A 16691-nucleotide genomic window follows, 5' to 3' on the forward strand; every position below is an offset into this window, starting at 1 on the left:
AATTTAATAGAATTTTTTATAAATATTTAGTGCAGTATATCTAATATATTGTTCTTTACCAAAAATAATTAATAAATGAATACAAATCCAGATTTTAAATGGATTGATACATTGTGTGCCAAAATAGCAATGTCTGTATTTAATTATCTCCATTGTCTTAATTACAGACAGGACAGATGGAGGCGAATTTTGTATTGTCTTGCAGACAGATGAAAGGTCTACAGGTAAGTTCAGAATTAGCACAAGTTGTCATTTAGCTGTCAAGTACTGAGAGAGTTTTATAGTGCTTTATACATGATGGCACAATTTTCACTTTGTCTATAATGCATCAAATGTTAAGATTTTTTGCCTGATTGCAAAACAAATGTGGCTTCCGGATGGATCATGGCCGAATTTCATGTCTGGAATCAACACTGAATTTATGGCTTGCGTTTATGTTATTTTTTCAGGTACTAATGCTTGTGAGGTTAGTTTGAATTTAGGTTATATTCTCAGAGAAAGCAATCAATGAAAATTAGGTCACCATGAACTATATTTCATGGCTTGCAATTTGGCCATATTGCCATTGATAGTTTTCTTGTATTCTGTAAAATAGCATCTGTCTTGTAATTTACACATTTATCCATTTGTATTTGTTCTCCTGAAGCATACAAGAGGATCTAGAAGAAGAATATAGTTGTAATAAAACAGCCAGTCAACAAAGTGGCAACATCCACTCGCCATTTTTTTCTTTTCGGGGGGGATATGTTATGACCGTCATGATGATGAGAAAAATTACGAAATGACTTGAAACATTTTTTATATCATCTAGATATTACAGTTTACTTTCATCTAGTCATGCTTAGTGTTTGCTTGGTACACAGTCTGTTTGTCTAGGAATACTAGGCCATAAGAAAGTGTTTTAAGATTTCAGACCATAACAGTTTGTATGGGAAAGCCTTATTTAATCTGTCTAATATATAGGTCATCTGCTGAATGTTTAGAGGAGGCAGAAGGGCTTTTGAGAAAATATGTAAGAATGAACAACAGGAAGTGGTAGCTTTTATTCCAGAATTGCCTATGAAGCTGACCAGTTTAGAAAAACTGTTTTTAATAGTTCAGCTTAATTGTATGTTGTTAAATCAGTTATACCCAATAGATATTTCTCATTTCAGTCAGGTCAACCTCTCTTAGAAAAGTATGCCCACCACCTTTTAGGCCAAGCTTGCAACCATGATATGCGTAGAAATAATAATGCTACATAACTTGAAAGATTCAGTCAAAGAAATATTATATATCTTGCATGTATTTCTGCTAAATCTCCCAAGATTAACATGGATTTAACATTGCACATGCCTTTCATATAAACTGTACCCAGATTCCAAAAGTGTGCATGGATATGGTAAAGATTGATTTGAAATTGCAAGGTTTGTAGGGTTTTAACTGTACCAGGAAATAGTTTTGCAAGATCGACTGTTCGGGTGCAATTCAGAATTGGTCAGATCCATACTGTGGCAATGGAAATATCTCAGATTTTTTCCATATAGACCTAAGTGTTATTTCTTTAGAAGTATCATTAAAAAAAACTGTTGTACACATTTTCAGGATTTTTATTTTCAATTAAGGCATCAGAATTAGCTGTTTAATACTCTATGAATGGGATCCATTTTAGCATTCACAAACTCTTTCATACTGTATGGATGGGAGACATTTTAGCATTCGCAAACTCTTTCATACTGTATGGATGGGAAACATTTTAGCATTCACAAACTCTTTTATACTGTATGAATGTTGTACATTTTAGTATTCTGAAACTCTTTCATGTCTGAATGGATACATTTTAGTATTCTCAAACTCTTCCATACTTTATAAATGGGATACATTTTAGCATCCTCAAATCCTTCCATACTGTGTGGATGGGATATATTGTATCATTCTCAAACTCTTCCATACTGTATTAATGTTGTTCGTTTTGTCATTCTCAGACTCTTCCATACTGTATGAATGTTGTACATTTTGTTATTCTCAAACTCTTTCATAATGTCTGAATGGGATACATTTTGTCATTCTCAAAATCTTGTCATCCTGTATGAATGTTGTACATTTTGCCATTCTCAAACTCTTTCATACTGTCTGAATGTTGTACATTTTGTCATTCTCAAACTCTTCCATACTGTATGAATGTTGTACGTTTTGTCATTCGCAAACTCTTCCATACTGTATGAATGTTGTACATTTTGTCATTCGCAAACTCTTCCATACTGTATGAATGTTGTAGATTTTGTCATTCTCAAACTTTTCCATAATGTATGAATGTTGTACATTTTGTCATCTTAAACTCTTCCATACTGTATGAATGTTGTACATTTTGTCATTCTCAAACTCTTCCATACTGTATGAATGTTGTACATTTTGTCATCTCAAACTCTTCCATACTGTATGAATGTTGTACAGTTTGTCATTCTCAAACTCTTCCATACTGTATGAATGTTGTACAGTTTGTCATTCTCAAACTCTTCCATACTGTATGAATATTGTACATTTTGTCATTCTCAAACTCTTCCATACTGTATGAATGTTGTACATTTTGTCATTCTCAAACTCTTCCATACTGTTTGAATGTTAGGCATTTTGTCATCCCAAACTCTTCCATACTGTATGAATGTTGTACATTTTGTCATTCTCAGACTCTTCAATACTGTATGAATGTTGTACAGTTTGTCATTCTCAAACTCCTCCATACTGTATGAATGGGATACTTTATACATTCTCAAACTTTCATGCAGTAGCAGTAGTTCTAATGTTTCCGGCAAAAACTATTGAGTGTATGTTTTATTGCTGCTGGTGGGTTTGGGTAGGAGAGAGGAAGAACAGTTAACATCGGGTCTTAAATTTAGTTACTTGACTTTAGCTACTTCTTCACTGAGGTATATACTAACAAGCTATAAATCAGAATTTTCACTAAAATTCATGTACATCTAATAATGTTCACAAATGTGTATTTTTCATAACAGGAGCAATTGCTGATGTTGATGGAGACGGTACACTTGATTATCTGTCCATCATTCAAATGACGGGGACAAAGATCAGTTCTGAGTATACCATGACTGGGATTGAATATGTAACTAAGATCAGCAAGGTAAATATATATCCAGATAATGGTAAACTGGAGAGAATAAATCTAAAGGCAACCACACCAGTCAAAGAAAACTCTGAAGAGAAAAGCATAGACAAAGTTGGAATACTTCCCTTTGATAAACAGCAGTGGACACAGTACCTTGGCAACAATACAGACAGTTATTTCTACAGTGGTAGTATAAGGAACTGTGCTGACCGCAGTCAGTTTTGGGTTTGCAACTTTTCTAAATAATAGACTTATTTTGGTTTGGGTTTTTTTCTATGACAATCTAACATTATTAAAAATCCAAGGATACAATTGTAACACTGCTTGCTTTCTGTAAAATCTATATATTAATATTAATCAGAAATTAAAATATTTGATAATTCTGTGCCATATTGTTTACATCATCTTGCCTGTAAAATGAGTGATGCCTGCCATGTATATAGCAGGTTAAAGCCAAAGATATTCATTTATGGTCCATATTTTCACCAAGTTTATATTTAATGCACTTTTAGAGAGAGACTGGGAATTATCAGAAGTTTTTCTAATATCAGGCTTGATGTACAGCTGTAGTGACACTCCATGTTTTTGGCAGCAAAGCCTGTTCTGCCTTTGCAGTCATTAAAAATGTGTTTTTATGCTCAATAGAAAATGTGCCTTGTGTTGGGACAATATGCTTTAAGTTATTCAACAGAAGGTCTGAACTCATTAGTAGCCATAGTAAGACTTTTTCAAGGTTGTAACATATCTTTGTTTTTGACATTGCTACAGCACCAAGAAAAATGGTAGAGGCAATAGCTTGGTCAATAATGCATGATTGTTCAACAACAAAACAATTTAAACTTAAAAGCTATGGAGATTACTGTTTGATTTTTGTTCTTTTTGATGGATGTCAGATATATTTTTAAGTGTGTTTACAAAAGTGTAGATTTGAAGAATGAAGGACTTATTTATACATTCTTGACAATATATTATACATTTTTCATTTGAAGATAATGGCAATTATGCCATGCTCAAATCAATATGAAATCCAAATAGATATACAAAAGAAACATACATCTATTCTGAAATTCATCTCTGATTTGTAAAGTATTTCACTCAAAATATATATTTGATACTTTGCTTGCCCAAAAATTCAAATGATAGTATTGATTATTATACGAAATCCCATATTTTAAATATGCCATCAAATTTTGTTTAATTGGATTCTTGTCTGCATTACCTGTGATCTGAAACAACTTTATTTTTTTATTCAATTATATATAGATGAATTTTATTTTATGGAACATTTGCAGTGATTTATTACTAAAGTTTTAGATTTCTTTGATGGATTTTGTTTATGCTTGGAATGAATCATTATGACACAAAGACAGTTCATTATGCTTCACAATCGCTTGTCCTTTTGATCTTGTGTCAAGGTGATAATCATAGAGAATTTGCATTTTAAAAAAATTCTTTAAGTTTTTTTAAATTTTTACTTGCTTTTTTACATTTATTAAACCCTTTGATGTATTTTGGTGATACTTCATATGTAGCATTGTGAAACTAATATATTTCATTCTGCAACATGCTGATTTAACTTTTGTCCTTGGTCAAGGTCACACATAGCACATAGTACTTTAATCATGTGTATAACATGCAGGTCCCGACCTTACTTTTTACGTTTAATCTTTATCCCATTTATGTACCTTTTATTTATAATAGAATGGTACATGATATACAAAAGTTATAAAAGAACTTTGAATGATGTAAAAAAAATTGTTCTTGCTTTCAATACCAGTGATACTCGATTTATGCCATAAATGTGTTCCTGAGGTTATGGCATAAATCAAAAGTAATTTTCCCATATGATACATGTATATTAAGGACGTTCTTGGGCAAATTATAACTCTAAGTTTTCATATGATGATTATTTGTGCATAACTTTTAAACAAATTAATATATATGATAAAAGTCAAAGCACATGACACCAGCAATGGCATAACAATGAGCTTAGTGGTGCAAATTGAATGTCATTTCATTATAAATGGCATTAAAATGAAAGCTCATAAATTGAGTTGGCATATAACAAGTGTCACCTGTGTGTTTTAGTATAAATAAGTATATAACTCTGCTAGAGATGAAAAGAAGCAAAATCATCATTTTATATTAAACTGCCACAAATTAAGTAACACAAGCAAGTTTTATAATCATGTGAGCTGTTTCTCAGAACATCCTAAGAGTTAAAATCACAGGATTGCATCAAAGAATGTGTTTTGTTTTTTTTAAATCCCATGAAAAGGGATTATGTGGCACACAGTTTTTGAATCCATTCAGGTATATTCATATGAAAAATAAGGATTGAGTGCAAATAGTCATGAAACAAGCACTTTACTTTTTAAAAAATATGGAAATTGCCCATTTTGCTCCTGTATGGTGTTGGGGACTCTTGGTGGCCGAAAGGTCTAAGGTACTCACCTTTATAGATCACTGGCATCTCACCTCTGTCCACATGGGTTTGAGTCTTGGGCTTGGCCAACATACCTATTTGAGAAAGCTTGCCAGTAGCTTCCCATGTGTCAATGGTTCTTCCTATGGTTTTCCTGGGTTCTTCCTCCACCATATATAGTGGCCACCATGTACAGCCTATCATGTACTGGAAAATGGCATTAAACCCACAAAACAACAAACCTATACAATGTTGCTATTGTGGAGTGCCATTTCCTTTGGTTCAAGAGCAATGGTAGTTGTGTAATACTTTGTTTGCTTTAAGTGAGAGTTAAGTTTCTTTAACAAAATGAATATGTCTAATCACATTTGGCTGAATGCAATTTGACATATTCATTATGTTAAAGAAATTGTACTTCTTGTTCAACTGACCTTGGCTCTTGCTTGGGCATCAATGATCCTCAAACAACTGAAATGTGGTCAACTGAGATTGAAAAACAAAACCACTTGATTGCTCCTGGATGTTATACAGTAAGGATAAGGACATCAGAGCAAGTAGAGTATGAATGGAGCAATTAGACTCAAAGCTGTACAACACTATCAGGGTGAAAATAAAGCAATTACTCATGAAGCTGCACAACAGCATCAATATGAATAAAGCAATTGGACTCAAAGCTGTACAACACCATCAGGGTGAAAATAAAGCAATTACTCACAAAGCTGTACAACAGCATCAATATGAATAAAGCAGTTGGGCTCAAAGCTGTACAACAGCATCAGTGTGAAAATAAAACAATTACTCACAAAGCTGTACAACAGCATCAGTAGGAATAAAGCAATTGGACGCAAAGCTGTACAACAGCATCAATATGAATAAAGCAGTTACAAAGCTGTACAAAATCATCAATATGAATAAAGCAATTACTCACAAAGCTGTACAACAGCATCAATATTTATAAAGCAATTACTCACAAAGCTGTACAACAGCATCAATTTGGGTTGTTCACTATGTGATTTAGCCTTTAAAATTTATCCTCTAGTTTTTCAGTAGACTTCGTTGGAAAAGAGCTCTACTGAATTGGTTGCTGTTGCCCACCCCTGCCCCCTCCCCACCTCCGCAGCAGTGTCTACATCTTATGCTGTTGGACTACCATAATTTACTGTGCAGACAGATCTTAATCTGTGTCATTTTACTGCAGTAATTTGAAATGACATAGACATTATTGATGGTAAAGCTGGTGCATCATACATGATGTTCAGCTATATGTTGACTCACTGTTTTCATACTTTCAAAGAAATCTGTACTAGATGTGTTGTTGGAGGTTCTTCATTTCAGTTGTACTTTCATGTGACAGCAAAGTTAAAACAGTTTTGTTTCAGAACTTAATGATGGGTATATGAGTGATAACCAGTATGGTGGAAATGGAGCCTGGTTAAGATTTCTTTCCTGGAAAATGTTTTTCTTAAAGAAAACCAAAAACTATTTTAAAAAATGAGCTTAAGAAAGAGAATATGAATTTTTGTTTTCAGATATTAACACTGGTTAAAAAATGGATATATTATAATGCTCACTTTTGTTCGGCTTTCAATTTTATTGGAGAGGCCAGATTTGCCTAATCATTTTTCAGCTTAAGGGAAGACAGCGCACCCAAATTTAATGAATCCTAGAAGCAACCCTGTGTCTACATTTTATTTCTATTTTCAATACAATTTTGAAGTAAAAAGTGCAGGCCCCATGCTTTTTAAGGAAACATTCTGAACTCAGGCCCAAGAATTCAATTTAAGGACCCATGGTAATTGAAATATGCAGTTGTGCAGAACAAACAATATTAATCTAATTCTTAAATTTAGAAATTCTGACTCGATTCAAAATTGTCTTCTTTCAAAATTATTGAATTTTTAGATGGAGTTCATATTTTATTTTCTTAAATATTTATGTGTATGATACCAAGCAATAAAATCAAAACAAAATGAGAAATTTCTTGCAAAACGGTTGAAATATAGATACATATAATAATTATTTATTAACACCTGTTACATTCCTAAAAAGTGAATAGTATCTTAGTTACGGAACAGTGTATTTGCGTTATGGAATAGTGTCTCGGTGTTGTAGTATAAATTTGGTGTTATTAAAACTTTAGCCTGGAACGCTGTATTATTGCAGTACTTAATGCTGTTATCAGTACATATTAAAATTGTTTTGCTGTTTTTGCATGGTCACAATTTGTAAAGTTTGTCTGACTTTCCCTGTATCAATTCCTTTAAAAAAATATGTCAAATCAAAGCGCGTAAATGTAAATAAAACAGCATACGATGGCTGACCCAGATTAGCATACCATGGGGGAACAACTCTGTATTATCATGATATTTGCCTAACCTGGGTATATAGCATGCACTTATTATAATAAACGTAAATTACAACTTACCTATAAGAATGAATGTCCGCAAAACTGTAAAGATCCGATTAAATTGAACACAGAAATGTATTAAGTTGAAATCCATGAATAACAACAGTACCAATTAAAAAAATATTTAACTTTGCATGTGGGCAAAGAAATAGAAAGATATTAAAGACTCGTTTATTATTAATAGTATTATTGAAATGTTTCTGACTTTCAAAAAAGTTTAACTGTTATTGTTTTCATATTTATGTACAATAAATAGGATCATAATCATCATTTTGTTCATTTTGGTCCATGTTGGCTTCAGTGGAATAAAATGCCAAGTGTAATATTGTGAGGATGTGCACATCACCATCGGTATATGACCTATAATCATCTAACATCAGACAATACACTGAGTATATTTCATAATCAAGACCAATGCAGATATAGTAAGTTCAACAAAAGTTTTGTATATGATAATCATTGAAATTGTACGCGCTTAATAAAGAAGTGATGTTCATTGTTTTTCAATGTAGACTTACCAAAAATGTTGACATTTTTGAGGAAATTGTGCTATGACAGATTTGCATCCTTACTGGCTACAGCTTTGCATCTGTGAACAACTGATGGCACATGTTCAAAAAGTTATTTGGGAAACCCTTTTTTGTGATGATAATACAGTGCCAGAGATAATACAGCATTGGAGAATACCTTAATGTCTTGATTGATCCAGATTGTTTAGGTGCCACAGTGGATTTTATGATGCAAACATTATTACACAATTTAAATTGACTTTTGCTGACTACAGTTAATGAAATTTGTATCCAAAGGAGTAGTGAACAAGCCATGTTGAATTTTATATAAATCTTTTATTCTTGTTGTATTGTTATTCCTTTAAAGAAGCATGTCTTTCTTTTATGTTCATGAATATTTGCTAATTTATCAAGGTCCACAAATTTTTACAAAGAAATACTAAGAAAGTTTATACTTTGCAAATATTTTGTTATCTTTTTTATTTGCAAATTCTTCCATGGTACATATCATTGTGTAGATACACACGAGTTTTATTTTGTATAATATTCCATATGATAATTATACATCATATATAATTATAAGGTGGGTCCAACTGCAGATTGCACAGACCCAGATCTGCCATTGCATAATGCACCAGCAGATCTGTGTCTGTGCAGTTTGTTAGGAGTAATCAATAGAACAAACAACATAGACCCTGATCTGCCAGTACATTTTACAATGGAAAATCGGGGTCTATGCTGTTTGCCGCTGGACCCAAGTTATAAGCTAGTATATACATTATGTATTACTCAAGATAATATTTGATAGCATAGAAACATAATTTCACTGAATACTCCAGATTTAACCATTTTTTGGTGGGGTACCAATTATTATGGTTTTCATGGTTGCTAAAAAGCAGGAATTGAAAGATACAATAAAAAGTGAATATTCTGTGGTTATAAATGAACAGTGATCATTCTGTGGTTACAGTAAAACAGTAATTATATGGTTACAATGGAACAGCAATAGTTATGTGGTTACAGTAAAACAGTGATCATTCTGTGGTTACAATAGAACCCTAATCCCACCGCAACAAATTTAACTATGGCTGACGATGTCTTTTTTTTAATAAAACTATGACGAGCCATAGACACAAAAATAAATGTATTCACATTATAATCTCATGTAGTTCATTTCTAAGACACTTGTTATTGTGATATAATGATTAAAACAATCTTTTTTTTTTAATGATTTTATTTGCTTTTAGAAAATATTTATTGTTTTAACAATGAAAGATATGGGGGTAAAGTCTTGTTTGTAAAACAACCTTTTATTTTATTTAAAGTGGATTTTCTCACACAAATGCTTCTTTGCAAGCAAGTTATATGATTGCTACATATTTTTGGATACATTTTGATAAATAGGACAATAACATGTACTGGAAATTTCTTATCCCAGGTTATTAACCATCTGTTTAATAAGTTCTTTCATGTTACATTGCTTAGTTTATGTGATTTCATTTTCAGTATTTCATTATAAAATATTGAATATATGTGTGTGTGTGTGTATATATATATTATATATATATATATATATATATATATATATATATATATATATATATATATATATATATTAAAAAATCTCTGCTACAGCAGGTCCTTGTAATGAGCAAAGTTCATGAACTAGTCAGCATATTCTGATATAGCTATTCATGTAGCCTTCTGATATTCTGGCCTTTTTTAAAATTTATTATTGAAAATTGATTTCACACACTATACGAAGATTAATTACAGTCACTATATGAAAATTAATTACACACACAAAATGAAAATTAATTACACACACTATATGAAAATTAATTACACACTATGAAAATTAATTACACACACTATATGAAAATTAATTACACACACAATATGAAAATTAATTACACACACTATATGAAAATTAATTACACACACAATATGAAAATTAATTACACACACTATATGAAAATAAATTACACACACTATATGAAAATTAATTACACATACTATTTGAAAATTAATTACACACACTATATGAAAATTAATTACACAATGTGAATGGCTGTAGCAAAACATTCAGACAGATAATACTAGACCTTAGGGTAGTAGTGAAAGTAGTATAAAAATTGAGTGTGCTTAACTGTAGGACATTGTCAGTGTTTGTCTTCATAGAACAGAGAAATAAGACCAGTCTAGATAACTCATTTTATTGTCTGTGGTGACCTTTTGCCTTCTAAAACATATTATATCTACATAGAAAGAATTTTTGTTAGGATTATGTACTTGTCAGGAGATTCTAAAAGGCAGTTTTAAGCCCCTGTGGTCTCTGACTTACCTGTCTTGAGTTAAAGCCGGCCATTTGTTTTGTATACCTGTAAGATTAAAAAAATATTCCATTCAACAAATCAGTTGTAGAATAAATCATCACAAATTACCAATATAGACTATGACAGAAAGACCTTTTTTCTGTTTGTATCAAATCTGTTTTAGATGTTCATTTACAGTAAATGTACAGTTATGGACACTGATGTACGGTTTGTGTTGTGCATGTACAGTAAGCGGTACATGTTATGGACACTGTTTGATGAATGCTTTATGTTATGCATGTACAGTAAATGGGATATGGTAATGACAATGATGTATGGTTTGTGTTGTGCATGTACAGTAAATGGTACGTGTTATTGGACACTGATGAATGCTTTGTGTTATGCATGTACAGTAAATGGTATATGGTATTGACACTTACGTATGGTTTGTGTTGTGCATGTACAGTAAATGGTACATGTTATGGACACTGTTTGATGAATGCTTTGTGTTATGCATGTACAGTAAATGGTATATGGTATTGACACTGACGTATGGTTTGTGTTGTGCATGTACAGATAATGATATAGTTATGGACACTGATGAATGCTTTGTGCTATGCATGTACAGTAAATGGTATATAGTATTGACACTGACTTATGGTTTGTGTTGTGCATGTACAGATAATGGTATAGTTATGGACACTGTTTGATGAATGCTTTGTGTTGTGCTAAAGATGGTATTATGAAGTTGTTTGTATTTGTAGATACCAAGTTTTGTGGATTTATGAAACTTACATTTTTTCTGTATGTAAATTTGTGGATTAGTGAGATGGTACTATTATATCCACAAAAGTATCGTTATTCATAAGACCTTTAAACTTTTAATAACCACAAAATCCATAAAAATTGGTATCCCATGGAAATTAGTTCCCCATTAAAAGCAAAATCACAAGATGTAAGAGTCTGCCAATGTTACATTTATTATGATGAAAACACATTAAAATAATTTAATTATATTCTATTTCTTTGGTAAAACGATTACTAAAAAGATTGTAGATGTGTGATGTATGCATCTGGTATACATTATATTTAGATTTTACTTGTCATTGTTTAATTGGTGTTACTCTGATTTCATTTATTTTCTGGGTATTAATTTTCATGATTTTAACATTTTATTGGTACTTAATAGCTGTGAATATTATCAGGTACCCATCACCTCCACAGATGTGACTCATATCATGTAGTGTGTCCTATTATCTCCATAGATTTTTTATAAGGTACTGTGTACTGCTACATCCACAGATGTGACTCTTATCAGGTACTTTGTCCAATTACCTCCACAGATTCTGATCAGATAGGATGTCCCATTACCTCCACAGATGAGGCTTTTATCAGGTAAGGTGTTCCTTACCTCCACATTCTTATCAGATAGGGTGTCCTATTACCTCAATAGACTCTTATCAGGTATCATGTCCCATAACTTCAACAGACACTTATCAGGTAGATTGTCCCATTACCACCTCTGACTCGTATTATGTAGAGTGCCCTATTACCTCCACAGATTCTTAATAGATAGTGTCCTGTTGTCTCCATAGATTCTTATCAGGTAGGGTGTCCCATAACCTCCACAGATTCTTATCAGGTAGGGTGTCCCATTACCTCCACAGATTCTTATCAGGTAGGGTGTCCCATTACCTCCACAGATTCTTATCAGGTAGGGTGTCCCATTACCTCCACATACTCTTATCAGGTAGGGTGTCCCATTAACACCACAGACTCGTATTATGTAGGTGTCCTATTACCTCCACAGATTCTTATTAGGTAGGGCATCATATTACTTCCACCAATGAATAAATGTTTATTGCATTAATTCAAGGTTTATGGGAACCACAAGACCCATGGTACAGTATGAATAAAAGTGAATTCACCATTTCTTTAGAAACAGATCAGACTATATGTAACCAGACCAAAGTTTCCATAGAAACCAAAATTGCTTATATTATGAGTTTAGGAAATAAACTTCACATCAATCAAAACGAGAGAGAGAGAGAGAGATTGGTATCATTAAATAGAATATCAGCAAATCAAAACTCTTGAAGGAGATTGGTGTAGTTAAATAAAAATTCATTGAATCAAGAGTCCTGAAAGAGCATGGTTTTGTTGAATTAAAGTCCTGAAAGAGCATGGTTGTGGTGTACTCAAGTCTTGAAAGAGCATGGTTGTGGTGTATTCAAGTCTTGAAAGAGCATGGTTGTGGTGTATTCAAGTCTTGAAAGAGCATGGTTGTGGTGTATTCAGGTCTTGAAAGAGCATGGTTGTGGTGTATTCAAGTCTTGAAAGAGCATGGTTGTGGTGTATTCAAGTCTTGAAAGAGCATGGTTGTGGTGTATTCAAGTCTTGAAAGAGCATGGTTGTGCTGCATAAAATTCTTTTGTCAGTCAAAACTTTTGAGAGGGCTTGATATCATTAAAAAAACTTTTTGTGCATCTTGAAAGAGAACTTGGTGTCTGGAAATGTCTAAAATGAAAATTCTGAATTGATCAAACTTGTTGTTACAGTTATATATGACCTGCTTAAGAAGTGCATAATGTGTTATTCAGATATTTTTTCTACCAAGAAGATAATCCTGAGAATTTCAATTATAATTTTAATGTTTTTATATTTTTATAAATATTTAACTTTATAATGTGTCTTGTTGTGATATTGAATGCAATACAGTTTGATATGTGTACATATTTTATATTATTAGTCATGTACATTCTTACGAAAATATCAAGTGTGGCTATATGCAAATGGATACAACCCTCTGTTAGCAATAAAAATGTATTACCAACCTTGTGCCATAAATAGAGGCTCTTGAATCTGAAATATTTCTTGAACTCATATTTTACAAATTTTTTCTTCACCTGTTATGGTTGTTGCTATCTCAAGTAACTCCATTACAAATCTTCCTCATGCAAATTATAATCTTTAATTTTGTTCTGAAAATTACCTTGTATTGATGCTTTCAATATGTTTTTTGTTAAAAATACTTTGATACCTGGAAACACAATTGTGAAATTTTATCAGCAACAAATTAAGGGTGGACAAAAACATCGCAGTGAAGACCAGATTCAGACAAATATGAAAGAAATGTACATGATATCACAAGAGTACAATTTCCAATTTTTCATTCCATTTTGTCAAATTTGCTTATCAAGCTGATTAATTCAAATAGATCTCTAAATTAAAAGAGATCTTATGAATACTGTTTTGAGGTCATGTTCTGCTGACCTTTTGATTCACCAATCAGTATACAGCTTTCACATTTATGGAAGTGGTAAACATTATTAAGAACATAACATTTCTAAAAATAACCTCCTTAACATGAAATGTAATGCTTTATCTGATTGGTTACTAATATAGGCAGACATGGAATTCAAAAGGTCAACAGAACATAAACCTTTATTAGGTATCTATCAGATATGCCTATTGTAATTAGACCTCAATTTCAAATTTATTGCTTTTGTGAAAGTTTTTCTATGAGGGATGATGTATGAGAATTCAAACATGAGCTTCAGTGGACACCTCTGTGAGGGGGGAAAATGACTGTTATTCATACTCATTAATGTACACTATTTACTTTTTACTCTAATTTTATTTATTATATACATTGAATACACACCAGTAGTATTTGTATTTTAGATGTATTAACATGTCTCTGGTTTAAAACAGATTGCTGCATCTTAGAAGAAAGCGGCATATCCAAAGATCTGACCACTGCATTGATGTAGGGGGATTTTATTCGAGCCAGGATTTTTTTTTTAATTAACCTCAAGATAATTCATTTTTTCAACTAATTCAATGAATATAATAGGTTCTTGTTTTTTAAAAACCAAGGCAATAATTTTTTTTTTCCAAAGCATTTAAAGGATGGATTTTTTTTTTAAATCCCACCCCACCTCCAAAATTAATGAATTAAGTAGTCTGTCACTAGAGAAAAAGGTTAATTTATTTTGCATATGTCTTGCACATGATTAAAGTTTCAATTTTTTGAGAACTGGTTGATGCATTTCAGGAAAATATTGTGCCAGTGAGGAGGTAGGGGTGAATGAGAATGGGATAAAGGGTTGATTAACACCAGGGGAAAATAATCCTGGAACAACTTGTCCCTGTGTGAAAACATATTCTGTAGTAGGTTTTTTTCGGGGGAGGGGGTAGGGGAATAACTAATGAGTAAAACTGCCACAGGTAGGAGGGAGGTTCTTCCTGGCTATTTTCCTGATTAGAGAGGAAATTAGCTTGGGAGAAGATGATGGAACACTTACAGACCTTCCATCCATGCAATGTCCAGCTTGTTTGATAATTATTTTACTAATGCTGCTAAAGTACCAATTTAATCGCTTACAAGTCAAGTCTAACTGCAAACAACAATGACCCTGATCTGCCATAGCATGATGCATCTGTGTTGCTTGTTCTACTGATTACAACTAACAATCTTCACAGACCCAGATCTGCCAGTGCATTATGTGCTGGCAGATCTGGGTCTGTGCATTTTGCAGTTGGCCTCATCTTATAAGTGAGTACATATGGTAACATGTGAATTTTGAAAAAAGCCCACTTCCATTTCTGTACAGTATGGCATACATTTGGCAACGGGTTCAGTTTTGGTGATATTAACAGAAAAGGTTCACAACACTAAGATTAAACAGTGAAGTGTACATGAACATACACATGTATATATAGCTCTGTACACTTTTATACAGGTCAAATCCCACCAATATAGTCCTTTGAGAAAACTGGCGAAATCTGGTACCCAGGCTAACTACATGTTTGAATATTTCCACATTGTTGCCGTAGTTGGATATATGCAGACTTTATTGATAGCCTGTAAATGCTGATTATCTTCAACAACTACAGATAAAAAAAATGGATTTTTTTTCTTCATCAAACTGCTGGGTATCACCAACACAAGAGTGTTGTAAAATATTTGAATAAATGATCCAAATTGCCAAATGGATTTCATTGATATAATACATGTACCATGATAAATTACAAAAATCTACAAGGAACATCTCCAGTACATCATGCTAGAAGCCATTATATTTTTGGGGGGGGAAATGTGGCCTTAACATTCCTTAGTAATTAATTGTATTCTCATAGCTTTTTTATTCATCCCCGGCATGAAATAATTCCCTGACAAAGTTTTATTGTACATTTACAGACATTTTCTGTTTTTGAAAGCCCAATCTTGGAGGCACTTCAGGGTCATTTTTCATTCATGACTTTTAATCAAGAACTTGTATTCTCAACATGATGTAAATCTAGATGTTATTAATCTATTATTATTATTATTTTATTATTATTATGATTATTATTATTTTATTATTATTATTATTATTATTATTATTATTATTATTATTTTATTGTTATTATTATTATGTTATTATTTTTATTATTACTATTATTATTTTATTATTATTATGTTTTTAAATTATTATTATTATTATTATTATTATTATTATTATTATGTTTTCTTTTTATACCTGTATTACATTACACTGGAGCTTGTCTTAATAAAGCATCAAAGACTTACAGCATTTAGACAAAGAAATAAAACTTTTTAGATTTCTTACATTTTCAAGAAAAGTTTGTACTTTTGTGTTTTATCTTTTAATATTGCACAGGAATTAAAAAGAAATAGATTAAATGTATGTGTTTTATATACTTTTTCTCTCCAGCTATGACTGGGTAGACCAGCCACCTGTATATTTGTTTTACCTGATAACATACTGTTTATACTCACTATTAAGTCAAGTCCAACTGCAAACTGCACAGCTCCGAATCTGCCATTGCATTGTGCACCAGGAGATCAGGGTCTGCAGTTTTCTAGGAGTAATCAGTAGAACAAACAACTTAGGCCCTGATTTACAGATGGCATCTTTGTTGTCTG

General features: G+C 32.1%; 1 protein-coding gene across 1 annotated transcript in view; it reads left to right on the plus strand.

Annotated features, from left to right (window-relative positions):
* The window catches only part of LOC149806025 (uncharacterized), a 91090-nt gene extending 74642 nt beyond the window's left edge, over positions 1–16448 (plus strand). The window contains exons 13-14 of the mRNA XM_089950874.1: positions 168–224; positions 2994–16448. Of these exons, the coding sequence (XP_089807000.1) occupies positions 168–224; positions 2994–3349 (413 nt within the window). The 3' untranslated portion in view covers positions 3350–16448. The remainder of the gene's footprint in view (positions 1–167; positions 225–2993) is intronic.
* The last annotated feature ends 243 nt before the right edge of the window (positions 16449–16691 follow it).

The sequence above is a fragment of the Sinohyriopsis cumingii genome, chromosome 2 (assembly GCF_028554795.1).
Source record: "Sinohyriopsis cumingii isolate HCF-2022 chromosome 2, ASM2855479v2, whole genome shotgun sequence".
In the NCBI taxonomy this organism is placed as follows: Eukaryota; Metazoa; Mollusca; class Bivalvia; order Unionida; family Unionidae; genus Sinohyriopsis; species Sinohyriopsis cumingii.